This window comes from Equus asinus, chromosome 11 (genome assembly GCF_041296235.1).
Source record: "Equus asinus isolate D_3611 breed Donkey chromosome 11, EquAss-T2T_v2, whole genome shotgun sequence".
NCBI lineage: Eukaryota > Metazoa > Chordata > Mammalia > Perissodactyla > Equidae > Equus > Equus asinus.
In genome coordinates this window covers 2689402-2711482 of record NC_091800.1, presented here as the reverse complement: position 1 = coordinate 2711482, position 22081 = coordinate 2689402, and the positions used below count along the sequence as shown (strand labels likewise).

Genomic DNA, 22081 nt, shown 5'->3' with positions numbered 1-22081 from the left:
GATTCTAAAATAATTGATCTTTCAGACTGTTGATGGGGCTTGAAGACCTGCGGTACTTTGGGCGTGACCTCGGCTTAAACCTTCGGATTCCTCTGAAAAGACAGTGTGCATTTAGTTGCCATTTCTACTTCAGAGATGCAGCTGGAGAAGGGATACAGTCCCTTTGTTTAAACTCTTTGTTCTTCTTCCAGACAAAGCTAAAAAGCCTTTGTAATCCTTTACTTTTAAAAATACTTTCAAAATACTTTTTAAAAGCCTCAGTTCTAGGCCTGCTGTTTCCTGCGGCCTTTCTTAAATAGAGCCTGGGTCACGTGTCTCTCTCTCCATCTCTAGCCTGCACAAGTTTATTCTTGGGCATCAGCAAGGTTTGGAGTGGGAAGACTGCCTGGCTGGGTATTCCAGCTCCGAGGAGGAATGAAAAAGGAAGGGACATAAACAGGGTTTGTTACTGGGGAGGTGATGAGGGAATGTTTTCTCAGGTTTATAAAACATTTACTTTTCCAAATACCCTCATCGGATCCATTTTAATTGAAATTTTAAGGCCGGAGTTTACTGCTAGTCTTGAGGAATGAGGGAAGGACAAAGAACAAGTGAGAGGAAGTAGTTCGACTTCCTGTACGAACTCTACTCTAGGGTAACAAATTGTCGATGTGGCAGGGTTTCCTGTGATAGGAGAATTCCAGCTAATAAATGGAAAAGGAATGAGAAGGAGACCCATCAGTTTGCAACCTCTAATGAGGTAAAGGATCTAGGCAGCAGTCACCACTGACTCCTGACACCGCAGATGAAAGGTGGATGGGGTCTCAAGGCAGGTCTGTGACCCATCAGGCCTGGGGTCGGGGAGACAACTGCATACCGTGCTTCTGAACCTGTTGCCACAGCAGCTCACAGCAGCACCTAGAAAGTATTCTTATCAGAATAATTCCACTGGAGGTTAATCAAGCCTCTAGGTCTAACTACTAGCTTTTTCAAGGAGGTACAGGGGATGTAAGAACATGTTAAATGACATCATAATGGGAAAGCAGTCAAATCCAGAATGTGAGCAATGTTCAGGGACCCAGTTCCTTCAACAAGTAATTGGCATTGAAGAGGAGGAAAGGACGAGACGGTTAAAATTGAGATTTAAGAAACACATCAACCCAGTGTTGTGAGGATCTTGTTTTGATCCTGATTGAAATAAACTGTAAAAAGCCTTTTTTGTGAATTTAGGGAAAACAATACGGATGGTTATGATATGATGAAGGAATTATAGTTTGTTAGGGCTGATCCTGATTTGGTTACATTAAAAATCCTTCCATTAGAGATATCTACTGCAGTGTTTACAGATGTCTGCCGTTTGTTTTAAAAAAACCTCCACCAAAGAAGGAGTTTAGGGGTAATAGGTGACATAAGAATGGTGATGTGGTGATACTTAAAATTGATTGTTGTGAGTTTATTAACTTGCTCTCCTTTTGGGAGAATTTTTTTTTTTTTTGAGGAAGATTAGCCCTGAGCTAACATCTGCCAATCCTCCTCTTTTTTTGCTGAGGAAGACTGGCCCTGATGTAACATCCCTGCCCATCTTCCTCTACTTCATATGTGGGACGCCTACCACAGCATGGCTTGCCAAGCAGTGCCATGTCTGCACCCGGGATCCGAACTGGTGAACCCCAGGCTGCCGAAGTGGAACATGTGAACTTAACTGCTGCGCCACCAGGCTGGCCCAATTTTTTACGGTTTATTATGAAAAATTTCAAAGTAGGCAATTAGGAAGAGAATTAGGGATATTTTTGTCACATGGTCTCAGGAGGAAATCTTACATATATTGATAATCTTGTTTGTTTTGTAGATAGAAAAGGTTTATAAGAATGGGTGCCATGTTCTCTTGTTTCCAAATGGAACTCAAAAAGAAGTGAGTGCAGATGGGAAGACTGTCACCGTCACTTTCTTTAATGGCGATGTGAAGAAGGTCATGCCAGACGAGAGAGTGGTAGGTCTCCATGGGGGTGTTTTTCTTCACGGCTTGCACTTCTCTAAGAAAAGGCCTACTGACTTCGTGTCTTTACAGATCTACTACTACGCGGCTGCCCAGACCACGCACACTACTTATCCCGAAGGACTGGAAGTCTTACATTTCTCAAGTGGACAGATAGGTAAAAACTTGCTCTGCCTTCTCCTTATTAAATTCTTCCTTTCCTTTAAAAATGAAATACTTATAGTAACCTTTTTTAAACAGAAAAACATTTTCCAGATGGAAGAAAAGAAATCACATTTCCTGACCAGACTGTCAAAAACTTATTTGCTGATGGACAAGAAGAAAGTGTTTTCCCAGATGGCACAATTGTCAGAGTCCAACGGTATGATCCCTGTCAAATTTGTTTCTAGAGTCTCCATTTTCGTAGTTCAACTTTTATTACCAATTGAATTTTTATAATCATAATCAAATTTCAGTGAGTTCAGAAGTGGGCAAAGATAGACGCTAAGAGCAGGTGAGTTCACAATTAGTTTGGGACACACAGATCTCAAGACTTAAAGGGAGTGTGCACAGCACCTCAGGAAAGGAGGAGGGCAGGTACTTATTTAGAAATAATTTGTTGAAGTCTGAAAACAGTGAATGAGACACAAGGAAGGAGAGCTTCCCTGTCAGTTTTTAAAATAACCCAGCACTGGCAGCTGCGTTTAAGTTAGACCTTCTCTTCTCTTGCCTGTAGTTGATGTTCTGGGTCTCCCTGTCCCAGCCTGATCAGCACTTTATTGTCCGGCCTCCTGGACCCAATTCTTTAAAGTCAGCAACCTCTTTGTTTATCCTTGTAAGTGTTAGATTTCTTGAAGTTAGAGACTTCTTCTTGAAGTGACTTCTTCAGTCCACAATACAGAGAGCATCTTATCATCACCGTTTTAATTAAAAGCATGGTGAAGGTTTGTCAAATCCAGTGTCCCGTTTTTAGTTTCCACCCTCCTCTCCTGGAGAATGACAGTTGAGTGCCCATTAACTTCTATACAACTAATACATCATAGGTGCATTTAACTAACTTGAATTCTATGATATAAACTTGGCCAAAAAAAAAGGTAAGAACATGAATTCAAATAATGTAGGAACTTCTTATGGTCCTCAGTGTTTTTCCCTTAACCTAGCCTTGAAAGTATCTGGTGCTCAACTAAATAAATAACAATTCGTTCTAAAATTTGAGGAAAATCTTGTGTACACTATACTTTGATTTCAGAAACTTTTCAATGTCTTTTAACTGTTTGAAATTTTCTATAATAAAAAGTAGAGAAAATAATATGAAAACCTCCATGTACCCATCTATCCATTTTCAAGTATTAACTCATAGCCAATCTTTTTTCATCCACACTCAAGCAAATCCCAGATAATATATTAGTTCATTCACGATTATTATCTTTTTGACATATAATTGACATTACTTTCAGGTGTACAACATAATGATTTGATATTTGTATATACTGCGAAATGATCACTACAGTAAGTCTAGTTAACATCCATCACCACAGTTAAAAAATTTTTTTTGTGATGAGGACTTTTAAGATTTACTCTCTTAGTAACTTTTAAATCTGCAATTCATTCAGGATTATTTTGGCTTTTTTTCACTAACAGCCATGGTTCTTAGACTTTAGTTTACATTAAAATCACCTGGAAGGATTGTTCACATGCAGATTGCTGGGCCCCACCCCAATGATTTGCATTTGTAATGCGTTCTCAGGTGATGCTGACCCCTCGGCCAGGGGCTGCACTTTGATGATGGCTTTTAGTCCAACATTTGTATGTGGTACAAAGCCATTACCTTCATAAAAAATGTGAGAAATAACCAAAATAGAAAAAACCACTCTCCTGAGAAATGGTGATTCCCAATCTTTAGCCCTAGCTTTGTGTTTCTAATGGTACATTATACCTGTGTTTAGGGGTTTCGTTTGACTGTCCCACAGGCAATTGACTTGGTATTAACTATTTCCCATATTCTGCTTCTGTGTTCCATTGCTTCAAAACAAGACTGAAATCTGATCATGGCTCTTCCCAGGGACATAGCTCTCTAGGCACTCATAGCACTGAGGTGGCTTTTAACTTAGAAAAATAAGGGTCCAAACCGGAAGCCATATTTTAATACAACACCCAATTTTTTAGAGGTAGAAGACACATGAAATTGGAAGAAGCACCCTACGCATTTTGTGGTGAAAACAAATTTATTAAACTTTTCATGGGCACTTATAAGTGCTAAGCTGATAACTGGAACTTTCAGCCTGCAGCAGAAACACTGTGGAAAGAATTTGTAAAGAAGGTCTTGTGCTGGGAAAAACACCAAGGGATGTTCTAGAAGAAATAACTGCCAGAATCAAAAATCTGGCAGTTTTTAAAATCATTTTCCTGTTGTATATTTCATATTTTTAAAGAAATTAAATTCTATTTTAAATTTCCAGAGATGGCAACAAAATCATCGAGTTTAATAATGGCCAAAGAGAACTACATACTGCTCAGTTTAAGAGACGGGAATATCCAGATGGCACCGTTAAAACTGTATATACAAATGGTCATCAAGAAACAAAATATACATCTGGTCGAATTAGAGTTAAAGACAAGGATGGAAATGTTCTAATGGATACAAAATTGTAATGATCCTTGTGTGTGACTAATCATGAAATAACACTAACTTGATTTTCTTGTTAAAAAATGTACATTTCTTGTGGGCTCTGTGTTTAATTTATATAAACTCTCTCTGTATGTATAAATGGAACAGATTATGTTTGGATTATAAAATAAAACTCTATAGCTTCTTTTTATAATCTTTGAAATACACCAGGACAGCTTTCATTTTTAATTCACCTATCCTGTCTTTCTACTATTAAACGCATGACTAAGGAAAGCATTATTTGTCATAAACTGGATAGACTTTAAAAATAAGTGGGTGCTTTTATTGGTTGGAGATGGTTATAAAAACCAAGAAGTACAAGAAATGCTGTATCACATAGATTTTCCATGGGCACATCAGCCGTAGAACAAAGACCTAACAGAAAGTTTACTCAAGGAGTGAGAGAATTTCTCCACTCAAGACATCACTGTGTTCAGTTAGTACTCAAATTAAAGCATTTTAACTACTACAGAGGTGCTTTTAATTGTAATAGACTGGGAAGTTAAAACAACAAATGAATACAAATGGGTCAAACAGTAAAACAGGTAGAAAAGTTCATTCTGTGAGAACAAAACCGGTCAAAATGGGACACGTAAGAATGGAGAGGGTGTGGAAGATGACTAGCCAGTGTTTACTGACTGACCACACGCACCTTGACGCTACAGCCTGTAAGACTACGGGCTGACAGAAGCGAGATGTCCCTGAAGGAAGAGCAGGTCACCTACATGAAAAGACAGTAATTACAGGATGGTCCAGGCACTCAGTGCAGTATGACAAGGGTGTTGCCACTGACTCAGGTTAAAAAAAAAAAGCTAGATGTATTAATTCTTGGTGTTTTAAGAACTGAATGTGAAAAAAGTTTAAAACTTTTCAAAGAAAATGAGTTATACATATTACCTCAGGATAGAGAAAGACTTTTAAATGAGACAAAAGACAGAAACCTTAATTAAAAGGTTAATAAATGAGTGAAGTTTGTTTGCCTCAAGATACCACAAAAATGAGAAAAGCTAAGCCATAGACTAGGAAAAGATACATATACCTCACAAAGGATTAATATCCAGAATATATAAGGACTTCCTACAAATCAATAAGATAATTACAAACAACTCAATAGAAAAATGGACAAAGGATATGAAAAAGCCATAAACAAGTGACTAACCACTAAACCAGTGAATGCATTTTAAGGTATGAGATACCTTTCGATACTAGCATCCTATACCAGCAAATAATGGTCTGGCCACGCCATGTGTTGGCAAGGAACTCAGACTACTGATGGTGAAGTAAATTGATAAAATCACTTTCTGGAAAGCAATTACCCCATGACCTAGTAAATTCCACCACTAAGTATATGTACACCCCTCACATGTACACAAGGGGTCCTCAGAAGAGTATCTGTAATGGAGGAAAAACTGGTAACAATCTACGTATCTAGCAACAGAATAAATTATATGCACAGATGGCTATAACAGTCAAAGTGAATAAAATAGACCTATGTATACCAATATGGATAAACAGTGGAAATAGAAAAAAAGGTAATTGTGTGATACTGCACACCTTTAAAAATATACAGAGCAATATGTTGTTTATGGATGGATTCAAATACAGTAAAATTATAAAGACTTATAGAAGAATGATAAACACCAAATTCACAATAGCGTTCACTTCTAGAGGGAAGAGAATGATTGGGGAAGGGTATTACAAGGGCCTACAAACGTACTGACAATGTCATATTTCTTGGGCTGAATATACATTAGTTATAAAATGAACTAAAATGGTCTTTTTCATCATATGCCTAAAATACTTCTTTTCAAAATTATAATAAATAGAAAATATTTGAAAGCAAATATTTATTAACTGTTATTTCAAGCAATTCCTAACAGTTCAACATGTAACAAAAGTGGGAGGGGGAAAAAAAGGCTAGCACTATTGCAGAACAAGTTGAAAAAACTAAGCCTCAAATGGTCTACATATAACAGAAAGCTTTCTTCTGGGCTGCTGTAGGTGTTCTGCACTGGGTACCTGAAGAACAAAATTAGTGTTATTTTAAACTTTTGCTTAATGCTAACGTTCAAGTCCAGTTACTGAATCACTTGTTACATTTACATGAATGGATAGAGTTAGCTGGTTACCCAAGTACTTTCATAACTTTGTTATTAGGACACTGATTGTTCAGTGGTGCTATATGCACACCACATAGTTATGTGTTTAAATGTTTTATAGTGCCCACAACTGTCTGGTACTATGAACTGAATCGTGATAGCCATTCCAAGCATTCTTACAGATATGGAACCTGTTTTGATACTGGTATTCAATAGGTAGGTGAGAAGGACCTATGAAAGACAAATCTAGAAGAGAGATTCTTGCTGAGCTTTGTTGTCATCCCTTTGAGAAATCAAGGAAAGTCCAAAGGTGCTTTTATGGGCAATTTATCGTTAATCTCTGCTGTGTTAGTCACACGCTTCTGCTGATTACAAGGGTAAACAAGTCATGATACTTACTTACATCATTCATCTTGGTCTGCGAGCCCCATTTCTACTAATGACATATGAACTGGATACTGTTCATCTTCATATAATGTCACTATTTGTTCTGGCACCTGAGCCTAAAATTAAAAGACATACAGGTTTCCCCTGCTATCTGAAAGGTCGCTTTACACCACTTCACTTTTATGAAAGACCTACATTAGTACCTGTTTTCGCTAACCAAAGGAAATCCAAGGAGGACTTTTGCTTTTATGAAAAAAGGCAAAAGTGAAAACAGCGTTCAGCGTGTGTTCCGCAGCGAGCCGTCACTGGGGCAGCGCACCCCAGCAGCGAGCCCTGGAGCCACACTCGGCATCGCAGCCTCGAGCTGCCAGTGTCTGTGAGCATCTGGGCTTTGTCTCCAATTATTCTGGTAGGTTATTTGTTGGTTTTGGGAACGCTCAAAAAATTTTCCCGTATAAATGAGTGGTAATAGCTTCTTCACTTTAACCATTTCAGCTTACGAAAGGTTTCATGGGAACGCTCTACTTTCAGATCACGGGGAATGCCAGTAGTTGTCAAGAAAACACAATAATGTCTTTGCTGCATTTAACCTCCGACATCTGGCAGGAGGGAAAAGCCATTCTCTAAGTTTATTATAATTTATACTGTCTCCTTTCAAAAGGTGTTTGTGATGCTTTCTGCTAAATCCCAGTCTTTCCATTCTACTTCATTTAAAATGTAACTCCTCCCCAAAGTTTTCCTAGATTGAGCCAATGGGCTTTAACACTACGATCCCTATTAAAATTCATTTACATTCTGCACACAAAGCTTATACCTTTATGCATAAACTGACCAAAGTTTGAATGTTGCTCAGAGAGGTGAATAAATACATATCTATAAGAATACTTACTGGCCCTGTCTGTGTTTCAGTGGTTTTTGAGAGAGACCCTGCATAAGCTGTTTTCACCACTCTGCACACACAGAAGCATGATATGTACAGAGGTTTCCAAAAAGCACTTTCTAGTAACAGCATTGTAACCTTAGGAGTTCATTCTTGTCACAACCACTACATTAGGAATCCCCAAATCCTGGTTCGCCCAGTCAGGGCATGTGAAGCAGAAATAACAGTGGTGAGGACTGAGTTGAGGTGAATTAAAGAGTAAGTCACCGCCACACCACTCCAGCTGACTGTCACTTCACAAGGGAGCTCTAGGATTCCTCGATTTTATAACCCTTCATTAGAAGTCAGAAATACAGATTTTTTTTTTTGGTAAAAATTTTCCAATTTTAAAACAATGTGCACTAAAAAAACATGGGTGCAGGCCAGATTCTGTCTGTGGGCTACCCCTTTGTGACAAGCTAAGCCTCTGAAGAAAGCATATTTATACGAAACACGATCTGGAATTTCTTATTTGAAACCTTTGATACAGGTTCTACTGTATTAATTCAAAATTAGTACATTATGATATTAGTACAATTCAAGCCTTTCTATGACTTTCACCAGAAATCCCATTCTGTGCTTTCCTACTCATCTTTTAGGATACAATTCAAATGTCACTTCCTTGTCCTGTTTATTCACTTATTCAGTAAGTGCTTGAGTGCCTGTTAAAGTGCTCCAACACCATATCCTGATCTCTCTGGATGGAAATAGCTATTCCTGCTTCTTGCATGCCCCCCAAAGTTACCCAGTATAGTACTTATGCTACCTCCTATTACTGGTTTACATATGTTTCCCTCATTGACTTACAAGTGCTTTGATTACAGGATACTCAGCTTGATTATTTTTATCTTAGTCATTACATCAACGCTGTTTTATGTCATTGTATGGCTAATGAAGTTTGTTAAATGTAAACTAAGACATCACTTTAACAAATCTTAAAATTAATCCTATAGTATTTACAGCTTTGTATGCTTTAGTTAAAGCATTTTTGCATTTAGAGTTGCATAGATAGAAAACATTTTAGAAAGTTAATAGGGACCCTAGAAATAGCTTTAAAAGGATTTTGGCTAATTAAGATGGATATTTACCATAGAAGAAGCATAAAGTTGTTTTCCTTGAAGACAGTCTATCATAGCCCACAGTGCTTCCATGCTCCATTTGGGACAATATGGTATTCTTGTCTTTCCTGACTCTCTCAAGGGAGGTTTAAACCCTGCCAAGAGAACTTTTATGGCTCGGGCTGGATACTGCATAAGGTGAAGAGGAATTTGACGCAATCTGTCACAAAATCAAAATTAATTTAAACTGTCTAGAATGTCACAAAATTCTCTAATAGCTAAAACTATAAAACATAGAGGAAATGTTTATGACATTGGATTTGGCAGTGATTTCTTGGACATGACACCAAAAGCACAGGCAACAAAAGGAAAATAAACTGGACTACATCAAAATTAAAAGTTGTGCAAAGGACACCACAGAGCGAAAAGGCAACCTACAGAATAAGAGACAATATACATTAAAAAATAGACATTTCTCCAAAGAAGATACATAAATGGATAATAAGCACATGAAAAGATGCTCAACATCACTAATCATTAGGGAAACGCAAATCAAAGCCACAGTGAGATACACCACACACCTATTAGGATGGCTACTATCAAAAAGACTCCAGAAAGTAACAAGCGTTAGAGAAGATATAGAGAAAAACTAGAACCCTTGGACACTTGGTGGGTAAAATGGGAAATGTAAAATGGTACAGCTGCCATGGAAAACAATCTAGTAGAATGAGCATATGATCCAGCAATTTGACTTCTGAGTGTATATATATATATATACCCAAAATAACTGAAAGCAGGGTCTTGAAATACTTGTACACCCATGTTCATAGCAGCATTATTCACATTAGCCAAAAGGTGGAATCAACCCAAGTATCCGTCAATGGATGAATGGTTAAATAAAATGTATATAAATACAATGGAATATTATTTAGCCTTAAAAAAGGAAGAAATTCTGACATCTGCTATAACTTGGATGAACCTTGAGGACATTATGCTAAGTGAAATAAGCCAGTTACAAAAAGACAAATACTTGTATGAGATACCTACAATAGTCAAATTCATAGAGACAAAGTAGAACGGGGAGGGGGAATGGGGAATTGTTTTATGGGTACAGAGTTTCAGTTTTGTAAAATGAAAAAAGTTCTGGAGACTGGTTGCACAGCAATGTGAGTACAGTTAATACTACTTAACTGTACATTTAAAAATGGTTAAGATGGTAAATTTTATGATACAAGTATTTTACCATAATTAAAAAATATATCACAAACAAAAAATGGAAAATAACAGTGTTGGCAAGGACGTGGAGAAATTGGCATCCTTGTTATTGCTGGTGGGAATGTAAAATGGTACAGCTGCTGTGGAAAAGTTTGGCGGTTCCTCAAAAAGTTAAACAGAGAATGACCATTTGATCCAGCAATTCCACTTCCAGGAATATACCCAAAACACCTGTGAAAGCAGGGACTCAGACAGACATCAGTTCTCAGCAGCAGCACTCACAGCAGCCAAAAGATTGGCGACAACTCAAGTGTCCATCAACAGATGAGAAGACAAACAAAATGTGGTATATAAATACAATGGAATATTCTTTACTGATAAAAATGAAATTCTGATACGTGCTACAATTGATGAACCCTGACACAAGCATAAACCCTGTTTAATGGGTATAGAGTTTGTTTGGGATTATGAAAACGTCCTGAAAATGGATAGTGGTGATGGTTGCACAACACTGTAAATGTATGTAATGCCAGTTAATTGTATACTTAAAGATGGCTAAAATAGTAAATTTTATGTATATTTTACCACAGTAAAATAACTTTTAGATTAAAAAACATTTTCTCTATATAAACAACTTTAAAATAGCTTTTTTCTTTTAAAAGAAGAGACAAAATCTAACCAGTAAGTGTTAAAAAAAAAAAAAAACCAACTAAGAATCCTAATTCAACTAAGTTGATTTTTTTTTACCTGTTTATTGTCAGCTTTTCAGTTGATCCATAATCAACAAATTGTACCAGGACAGCTAGAGGATTAAATTCTTTAATGGAAACAATTTTTGCTCTATACCATAAGCCATCATCATATTCTGCAAGGCAGGGCATTTCTGTAAAGACAGAATAAGGAAAAAAATCACATGGCCTTTTATTTTCTTAGAAAAAACATTTTTAGAAATACAGTAAAGTACAAAGAAAATGTAATCACTACATACCCATTATTCAGAATTAAACACTCAACAGTTAGCCACATGCTGGCTTGTGCTTTTTTTTCCTGTTTATACTTTATAAACCTTGTTTTTCCAATTCCTAAGAGTTAAGCTTTTAAGGAAGACACTTCTCTCATTCTTAAGAGTTTCTAGTTCTTCTACAGCCCATGGCTTACATCATCCTTCCAACACCTCCACCTCTTATACTCCCTAAATGTCTTTCCATTTGGGCCATCATCTTCTGCAAAGGATAATAAATGGTTTCTGCTATTCCTGCTTTCAATTTTGTCCTCCTCCAATCCATTCTCTATAAAACCACCAGAATTAAATTGAAAAAAACTTCAATGACATTGCTCCCTTCTTTAAAATTCTTCAATGGCATCTTAACCATCTGCAACATCAAGTCCTTATTAGCACTGCAATTTACAGAGTTCTTCACAATCTACTCCCAACCAACCCCTACCACATATCCTCAGGGTGTTACCTAAATAGAATTATTTTAGCTCACAGCTATTCCCCCTATCTAGAATGTTCCCATATGCCCTTCTTTTATGATAAACATCAACTCTTCTTTCAAAGATCAGCTCCAACATGACCTTTATAGAGCCCTGCCTACTCCTAGCCACTGTTTTCTCTGTGGTCCTTGTGGTACTATGCATGCACCTTTAACATAAGCTCTCATTTTCATACAGTACTGGGCTTACATGTTCCTTCTGGGCTAGCCCACTAGTTCTTATATGCACAACTGTAGTGTGTATTCCAACATGGTACCTGGTACAAGCAATCGCTCAGTAAAAAGTCTTCTAATGAATGCTAGACTTGAGTAAAATTGTGGAAAAATTAGTATAGTATGTACTCCATTCTCTTCATACACTTTCAGGGTTCAGCATAGATGGACTATACTTCAGGTCCCCATCTTGCTCTCCTTCCACCAGCCCTCCCTTGTTTACATTATCATATTCTCTTACACAATTTCCACAAAGAAAAGTGTTGTGGGAAAGTGGCATTTAAATACTACATGACTCTAATGTACAAAGATATTTTATTTCAAATGATTTTTGTTGAAGAGTTGTAAACAATTTCTTGAGTATACAGAGAGGTTATCAACAGAAGAGTAAAGAGTCTCATCTAATGGAGCTGTCTGCACAGTGAACAACTGACTGAATCGCTGTTAACAGTTCCTTCCAACTTTTACCATTTCCAGCCTTAAAACAGCTGAGGGGGGCTGGCCCACGGCCGAGTGGTTAAAGTTCTGTGTGCTCTGCTTTGGCAGCCCAGGTTCTCAGGTCTGGTTCCTGGGTGTGGACCTACACCACTCATCAGCCAGGCTGCGGCGGTGTCTCACATACAAAACAGAGGAAGACTGGCACAGACGTTAGCTCAGAGTGAGTCTTCCTCAAGTGAAAAAAAACAAAAAACATGGCTGAAGTTTCATCTGAAAACAGAACTTAAAAAAACCCCACATAGGTGTCATGATATTTTAACCCACAAAACAGCTCCTTCAATATAAATTTCTTATCAAATGTACATATTTAATAGGCACTTGCTTACGAATCAACTTGTACATATGCATACTTATAAAAACTTTTGTTGAATAAAATACTACAGAAAAATGCACAAAGTATAGCTCCATGAATTATCATGGAGTATCGTATCATGCCTAGATTTTTTATGTGACTTCTCTTGAAGCAAGGACATAATAAGGAAGGAATTGTTTCCTTCAGACTATAAATGTGAGTTTACAGAAAGAAAAAATGAGTTTATTCTTTCACTCATTCAACAAATATTTACGAGCACCTACTTGTGCCCTCTAACTGCTGGTGACATGGCTGTGCAGAGCCCCGTCAGTGCTCTTTACACAGGAGATGGGGAGGGACGAGGAACGGGGCAGAGCCAGGACTGCTGCTGAGTTCAGGGCAGCAGGCAGACCTGCGACACGGGGAGAGGCGAGCAGAAGCCAACCCTCTCTGCCGCCTGGGGAAGAACCTCCCCAGCAGAGGGGGTGCAGAGTGCAGTTCTCCTCCTCTGATATGGACAAGATACCAAGAGCAAGGACAGCTCTGCCTAGCACACGCGGACCAGATACACAGACACTACTCTTGGTGTTCGCCTGTTGACAACACCAGTAACTGGATGCATTTTGCTCATAGGACAATCACACATATTTAGTAAAGATGGCTAAGAATAGATTAGAAAGAAAAAAAGACAGCAGGATGTGACCTATCCTGACAGGCTGGACACAATCTGACCTCCCCTGCACCTCCAGAATTATCAGCTCAGAAGGCTTTTAATTAAAATTACTGCCTTTGAGGGCTGAATGACAACTGACAATCTGAACTACTGGCAAAACCTCAGGCTTAGACAAATCATTTTTATGCAGTCAGTTTTCCAATGCAGCCTGAGTTTTGGAAAATAAAAGTGTCACCAGGCGGTTACTTTCCTTCTCTTAGTTCACTTAAAGAAAACGGGGGAGATCCTCTCCAGAGTGCAGCGAGGACTCAGAGATCACGCACAGAAGGTGAGCGCAATAAAAACATCAGCGAACGTCAGACACAACCCGAGCTCATCAGCTCATTAAAATAAAACATCTGTTTTCTTCAGAATCCCATTTTACTCAGAAAATCTAGTATACCTGTTCTGAAGTCCGTCAGAGGAGGAAATGTCTCCACATTCTTATTAAACCTCCGCAGTGCTTCATCAAGGGTCTGAGACTCAGATTCCCAGCTGACTCCACTGTCATCTGTGTCACTATGCTGGTTACACAGATTACAATTTTCTACAGAATCAAGGCAAATATACACCTAAGTAGGGGGAAGGGAAGGAAAAAACTTTCAAATTGTGTAATTGTTAGTATTCATTTATATAGACAAAAACATCACAGGAGACACCCTCCAACGATGGTCCCAATGACCCCTTGTGGAGCTCCCCTCCCACATCATACTGTTACCAGGGGAACTCTGACCCGAGCAACCGGCTCTTGCCCTTCCTCGGGTTTCTTCCTCTATTCGGTGTCCCAACTTTGAAAGGGAAGCCAAAGCTGAGCATTCAATAGGCCAAGTTTTATTCAATGGCCAAATAATGGAGAAGTCAGTGGGCTAGGTAACAATACTAGAGTTGATCTTTGTGACCAAAAGGACACCACCAAAGTGACAGAATGTGACTGCTGTCTTGGCGGTGCTCTATGATGGCTGTCTCAGGGCAGCACGCAGGCTGTGAGATGCCCACAGGGCGAGGAGCTGAGCCCTCAGCCGAAGCCATGTGAGCCTTTTGGAAGTGGGTCCTGCGGCGCCCTCCTCCACCCAAACATCTCGATCGTAAACTTACGAGAGATCTTGAGCCAGTACTTAATTAAGCAGCTCCTGGATTCCTGACTCTCATGTGTGTTGTTTTAAGCTGCTAAATTTGGAGTAATTTGTTAAGCAGCAATAAATAACTAATACAAAAAAAATGACTATAAAAACCAACAACAGTCTGCTCGTTGATGAAATTACAGAGCAGACTCTTGCCTTGCCTGGCAGAGAATGGCTTACTATGTAAAATGGCTGAAGGAACTGCTGGTGCTACTCGTCATTTCTTTCTTGTTAGCCAAGGACATTTAATTGAATTTCCTTTGGTGTACTTATTTATTCAATATTTATTGAGTACCTACTAGATATCAGGCAGTATTCTAGGTTATGGGGACACATCAGTGACCAAAACTGACAAAAATCCCAGTCTTCAGGGCGTTACATTCTAGTGGGGAAAAGTAGACAGCGTAAGAACGTGGCCTAGCATATTCGAAGGTGATAAATGGTGTGGAAAAAACAGAGCAGGGTGAAGAGAATCTAGAACTCAGCATAGGAAGAGGATGGGCAATGAGATGTTTAAGACTCCATAGGTAGAAAAGAGTTTCAGCTTAAAAACCTAAATATATAAAAATAAAGCAACACAAGACTGGGAAAACCAGCAAGTGCTGAAGAAACACTCGTCTTATTAAGTATCAACAGATGTCTGAAGAGGAAATTATAGGGTGGGCAAACTACAGGTGATCAATTTTCAATTATTTAAAATCAGGAAGATGGACATGTGAAGAGTCATACCTAGAGTTTAAGACCAAGATTGCTTGTTACGTTTTTAACCAACAACTAATCACTTAAATTACATACTTCATCAGGGGAGACAATGTGCTTGACCTGAACCGCATAGAGCTCTTCTGTGGGAGGCAGAGATGAAGACAAATATGGCGGTAATATAGGCGTCTCTGTTTCAGACAAAAGCAATTCCTAAAACACCACAAATAAATTCAAACTTCAGGATGACTATTACAGAAATCCACTACATTGTCAAAATTCATAACAGTGCCAGTTTACTTTCCATTAGCAGAAAGCAAGCTCTCTCAGACACCCAATACCACAAAATGATTTTACTGTAGTAGGACCAAAATGTGACGAGTACACAAAAGATCTTCAGAGTTCTTTCGTCCCCCCAATTAACAAAAAAAGATTTTGTGTAAAAAAACGCCACATGAATGTTTGTTTATGTGCACATATTTACATATACACATGCAATTCTGGTAGAAGGGCTAACAGTCAACAATAGTCGCTGCTGCTTAGTGCGACTGGGGCATGTGAGGGGTAGAAGGGGGCACTTTTTTCCTTTTCACATTTCTGTAGTATTTCATTTATTTTGAGAATAAAAGTTACTTATTTTATAATAAAATCTAAAATAATATATGAAATGTCAAAAGAAGACAAGTTAAAATCATCAAAAAACTGTGCTCTCTCTTAAGATCTATAAAAGCATAAGGAATGAAAAGTTACGCGATTCCCAAGAGGATCATGATAGTCAGCAAAGCAAATATATATAAAAACGCGAGTGGTTCTTCTTTCAGAAACTTTTAAAATATTTGAAAGTTAAAAAACTCTTGAATATGGTAATTATCATAAGAAGTAAAATCATCACATTCAAATATGTAGATTAATTTATTACCATTTAACATTTTCAAACTGGTGGTAAAACAAAAAATATATGTGAACCACTCAGTAGAGGTCAGCAAAAAGTAACACCCACTGTTGAATTCTATTGATTTGTTGCAAAGCATTTTACAACAAGCATGTTATTTTTATAAGCACAGAATGAAATTCTACTTATAAATGCTAAAACTTTTACATATTAAAACTCTTACTTCCTGTACCAAAAAGCATAAGTGACAAAAGAAAAAAACAAATAAATTGGACTTCATCAAAATTAAAAGCTTTGGTGCTTCAAAGGGTACTGTCAAGGAAGTGAAAATCAGACAACCCACAGAATGGGAGGAAATTCTGCAAATCAGATATCTGAAAAAGGACTTGTATACAGAATATATAAAGAACTCTTACAACTCAACAACAAGAACACAACCCAACTGAGAATGGGCAGAGAACTTTCTCTAGTCTTTTTTATTGTATTTTCTATTTTTCTCCAGTTTTATTGAGATATAATTGAAACCTAACATTGTACTAGTCCAAGGGGTACAACATGATTTGATACATGCATACACTGTGAAATGATTACCACAGTAAGTTTAGTTAACGTCAATCACCTCACAGTGCAAATTTTTTTCTTTTTCTGATGAGAACATTTAAGATTTACTCTCTTAGCAACTTTTAACTATAGTCACCATATTGTATACTACATCCCTAGGATTTATCTTATAACTGGAAGTTTGTGCCTTTTCATTTCACTCATTTCCCCCACCCTCACCTCTGGGAAACACCAATCTATTCTCTGTTTCCATGAGTTCAGTTTTTTTAGATTCCACATATAAGTGAGATCACACAGTAATTGTCTTTCTAAGACTTATTTCACCTAGCATAATGCCTTCAAAGTCCATCTATGTTGTCACAAATGGCAGGATTTCCTTTATTATAGCTGAGAAAGATTTCACTGTCGCTACATACCACACCTTCTTTTCCATTCATCCATCAACGAGCATGTATTTTGTTTCTGTGTCTTGGCTGTGTGAATAGTGCTGCACAGGACACGGGGTGCGGGTATCTTTTTGAGATAAAGATTTTGTTTTTCTCAAATGAATACCCAGAAGTGAAATCACTGGATCCTACGGTATTTCTATTTTCATTTTTTGAGGAACCTCCATACTGTTTTCCATTGTGGCTACACGAATTTACATTCCCACCAACAGTGCAGAAGGGTTTCCTTTTCTCCACATCCTCGCAAATATTTTCTTCCATTCAGTAGGCTGCCTTTTTATTTTGTTGATGGTTTCCCTTGCTATACAAAAGATTTTTAGTTTGATTAGTTTACTTGTTTAATTTTGTTTTTTGTTGCTTTTGCTTTGGTGCCAAATCCCGGGTAAAGGATTTGAACAGAGATTTCTCCAAAGAAAATATACAAATGGGCAAAGAGCACATGAGAAGATGCTCACCATCATCAGTCATCACAGAAATGCAAATAAAAACCACAATGAAGGCTGGCCCGGTGGCACAGCGGTTAAGTGCGTATGTTCCACTTTGGCGGCCCGGGATTTGCCAGTTCGGATCCCAGGTGCGGACACGGCACCGCTTGGCAAGCCATGCTGTGGTAGGCGTCCCACATATAAAGTAGAAGAAGATGGGCACGGATGTTTGCTCAGGGCCAGTCTTCCTCAGCAAAAAGAGGAAGATTGGCAGCAGATGTTAGCTCAGGGCTAATCTTCCTCAAAAAAACCCAAATAACCCACAAAGAGATATCACCTCATACCTGTCCTAGGATGGTGAGGAAAAAAGTCAGATAACACATGTTGGTGAGGATATGGAAAAAATGGAAGCCCTGTACATTCCTAGTGAGGAAGTAAAATGGTGCAGCCCCTTTGGAAAACAGTCTTGTAATTCCTAAGAATGGTAAAGACAGTCACCATATGACTTTATTCCACTCCTAGGTCCATACCCAAGAGAAGTGAAAATGGACATCCACACAGAAACTTGTTCACAAATGTTCCTAGCAGCTTTACTCACAATTGGAAAAAGCTAGAAACAACCCAAGTGTCCATCAATAGACGAATGGATAAACAAAATGTGGTCTATCCATACAACAGAATATTATTCAGCAATAAAAAGAACACATGAATGAACCTTGAAAACATTACGCTGAGTGAAAGAAACCAGTCACAAAGGGCCATGTACAATATTGCATGATTCTATTTACATGAAATGCCCAGAATAGGCAAATCCATAGAGACAGAAAGTCAGTGGTTTCCAGGAAACTGGGGAAGAAGAAAATGGGAAGTGACTGCTGTAGGCACGGGGTTTCTTTTTGGGGTGATGAAATGTTGTGGAATTAGATAGCTGTGATGATTGCACAACTCTCTGAATATACTAAAACCCCTGAATTGTACACTTCAAAAAGTTGAATTTTATGGTATGTAAATTATATCTCAAAAAAGCTGTTATGAAAGACAACGCTTACTTTCTGACCTCGTATCAGATCATTTGTATTGATGGAGTGGCCAAAGTTTCCAAAATATTTGGATTGAAACTTACCTCAAACCTTATTTCCCATCTTTCCTCCTCATACTTTTTATTGTAATCTGTTGGTTTCTGAAATAATATAGTATTAATAAAACCATCTTTAACTATATAATATTGTTTTAAGGCACTTTCATATTTCATCCCCACAAAAACTGGGTGCATGTCCTTGTTGACATTCATTTAGTTATTTCAGGTTAACTACGGGAAAACCTAATGTTCTAAGTAATCTTAATATTGCAACAATAAGAATGCTAAACATATGTCAATTGTAATTAGTTTATTATGAGACAGTGGGAGCTCTTACCTTTCCTTTTAAATGTTCACACTGAAGAAAACAACTTGAAGAGAAAGACTAATAAATCCTTACAAACCCTGTTTAATAGATGGGACATCTTTTACACAAACACGGGGCAAACATGCACGTGTGCACACACGCACACATACCCTACACCTGTCTGCTCAAAAGAAAAAGGTGGCAGTAAGTAACACCACAGTTTCTATCCGAGAGAACAGAGCAGCTTTCTATACTGAACTGAACACTAGATGTTTGGTTGTGTACTATCACTAAAAGGAATATTCAAAAACCTAACAAGTGAATTGTAAGCCTAGAAATAAAAATATCTTGCTATATAAAATGTTCATGTTATTATTTAGGATGAATACCCTAATTCTATAAAGTATTTATGGCAGCTTGCAATGTGAAAACATATCTATAACAGGCTAATTATGTTTTTTAAAATATTAAAAACAGAAGCACCAGTAAACTAGAATGGACTATTTATTGAAACTAAGCTTAAAATCTGGCTCTGAGTTTCTTGTAAGAAGGCAAAATGGGGAAAATGTTATAATATCAAATAAAAGGAAAAAACATCTCATCTGGGAAGAGAGTCCTTCTCTGTGGTGAATTCTATTAAGATTTCTCCTTTACATCTCTAATTGGAACAACGCTGGCTAACACATGGGCTTATTACCAGGTCTAAGGTACAGAAACACTGCTCAAACAATTAAATGCAATTAATTAAATTAATGCATTTAATGCAATTAAAGTCTTTTTTAGGACATTTAGAAAGCATGATATAGTGTATTGCTTTTTCAATAATGAATTTAAAAATTCTTTATAGACTCTCTTAGCATATTGGACATGCAGATCATATTAAAGACTGAGGTGTAAAACAAAATATGACATTTTAACCAGAGTTTGCTTTTCTATAGTTTAAATTTTTATAGAAAAATACTTCACTTACTTCTTTCAGTATCTCCTCATAATGTTCAAAAGTACAATATTTATGGTGTGCCATAAAATAAGAAAGTGACATTCCATCAAAATAGAGATGAATAGATAATTTCCCCCATGGATTTTCAGGTAATTCCTATTTAAGTTCAATAAACAAGATTATTACTATAGAAATAAAATCTGTTTGAAGATTAAAATTTCATAGCTAACAAATATGAAATCAGATTTCTGACAATCATGGTATTAGCAGTTTGACTAGTAACTCATTTTATAAAATCTTCTTTGATTTTGGCAGGGTATGAAGTAATAATTCTACTACTTGGGTTTATGTAAAATATATTTACATGTCCATAAGGAAGGGAGTTTCTTATTTACTAGAAAATAATTCATTGCATATAATTTACTATATACATCATCTTTAGATGACACTAATAATTTATACTACACAGAAGGAGAAAGAAAAGCTATGTTCAGGTGTAGAGAAATGAAGTTTAGTTAAAAACCCAAAAATGGCAAGAATCAGAAGAAACTAACAATGTCTAGAACGAGTCATGATAATGGCTTTAAAACTCAAGTCCACTTACAATTATTAGGTACTGAACATGTACATAACTGATAAGCTGATCATTTCTCATCACTTCCACTTGGTACCACCTTAGTCCAAACTCATGTCTCTACTGAGTTATTGTGATTGCCTTCAGGAGATCTCCCTGCTTCCATCTTTTTCTGCTATCCAGTTTTTTTCAGAGCAGAGTGAAAATACTAGACTGTAAGGTCAGATCATGCCAGTTCTTTGCTCAAACCCTCGAATGGCCACCTATGTCAGCACGACAGCGAGGCTCTCAGAAGCCACCTCCCCATCTCCAACTCTTCTGCCTAGCTCCTTTGGCTCCAGCCACAGCGGCTTCTTGGCCATGCCAAACACTCCAGGCATGCTCTTGGCTTGGAGCTCTTGCACTGTTCTCCTACTATCTGCATGGCTTGTCCTCTCACCATTTTAAAGTCTTTACTCAAATCCTATCTTTGTAGTGATGTCTTCCCCGACTGCTATATTTAAAATGACACTCCTCTCCTGCTCTACCCCCTCCCGATCAGCCTTTCCTGCTTTATTTTTCTTCCTAGCCCTCATCACTATCTAATATACCTTACATTTTGTGTTTTTTATTTTGCTTCTCACCACTAAAATGGAAGCTCCATGGAGGCAGGAATTTCTGACTCGTCAGTTCACTGCTGCACCTCCAGGCCTAGCACAGAGGCCAGTGTATTCAAGGCGCCGAGTCAGGATTTGCTATTAGTGGTAAAGGTCAGAGGAGCAAGGCTGGGGACACTGCTGTGGCAGTTAGGGCTGCAGGGCACACACGGTCATGGTTTCTGGGAAACTGAGCAGCCTTAGGTACTGAAAATTCATCTCTGTTAAGCTAAGCAGCAAAGAAAGATACCTTGATAAAGAATTTCCATCTCTACCTTACCTCCATGACCTTCCATAGAGGACAGGAGTCACCAGAGAGGGGCTCTTGGCACTGATAAAAGCAGCATTAAAGTATCTCTACTTTCTTAGGTGGGTCTGTGGCTCTTTTTAGGTCTTTATCATTCCATTATCACACCTTTCATACAGAAATACTTTCCTTACAGTTTTTATGTCTTTCTACTCGAATCTTCAACCATAGCTGAAGATTCTTTTTTTTTTTTAAAGATTGGCACCTGAGCTAACATCTGTTGCCAATCTTCTTTTTTTTTCCCTTCTTCTTCTCCCCAAAGCCCCCCAGCACATAGTTGTATATTCTAGCTGTAGGTGCCTCTGGTTGTGCTATGTGGGACGCCACCTCAGCATGGTCTGACGAGTGTTGCCATGTCTGCACCCAGGATCTGAACCCCTGAAACCCTGGGCCACCGAAGTGGAGTGCGCGAACTTAACCACTTGGCCACGGGGCGGCCCCTTTACCGCACTGCTCAGAAACCTCCAATGCGGCCCCACTGACTGACCTCTACCTCTCTTAAATCCTGTTCACCACCATGCTCCTCACAAAACCTCTGCTATTCTAGCCAAACAGTTATACCATTTCCTGAAAATGTGCCATGCT

General features: G+C 38.0%; 2 protein-coding genes across 5 annotated transcripts in view; one reads left to right on the top strand and one right to left on the bottom strand.

Moving 5' to 3' along the window:
* Positions 1-4783, top strand: part of CPAP (centrosome assembly and centriole elongation protein) — a 53068-nt gene extending 48285 nt beyond the window's left edge. For 2 of the 3 annotated variants that reach the window (XM_014839330.3, XM_014839331.3), the window contains exons 14-17: positions 1829-1969; positions 2048-2132; positions 2216-2336; positions 4414-4783. In XM_014839330.3, the coding sequence (XP_014694816.3) occupies positions 1829-1969; positions 2048-2132; positions 2216-2336; positions 4414-4606 (540 nt within the window). In that variant the 3' untranslated portion in view covers positions 4607-4783. Of the gene's footprint in view, positions 1-25; positions 1970-2047; positions 2133-2215; positions 2337-4413 lie in introns of those variants that run through there. The other variant, XM_014839333.3, reaches the window with a different exon arrangement.
* The window catches only part of RNF17 (ring finger protein 17), a 154370-nt gene continuing 136999 nt past the window's right edge, over positions 4711-22081 (bottom strand). For both annotated transcript variants that reach the window (XM_070520312.1, XM_070520313.1), the window contains exons 29-35: positions 20011-20136; positions 18779-18835; positions 15428-15544; positions 13915-14083; positions 11048-11183; positions 9116-9305; positions 4711-7224 (exon numbers count right to left, since the gene is read on the bottom strand). In XM_070520312.1, the coding sequence (XP_070376413.1) occupies positions 7126-7224; positions 9116-9305; positions 11048-11183; positions 13915-14083; positions 15428-15544; positions 18779-18835; positions 20011-20136 (894 nt within the window). In that variant the 3' untranslated portion in view covers positions 4711-7125. The remainder of the gene's footprint in view (positions 7225-9115; positions 9306-11047; positions 11184-13914; positions 14084-15427; positions 15545-18778; positions 18836-20010; positions 20137-22081) is intronic.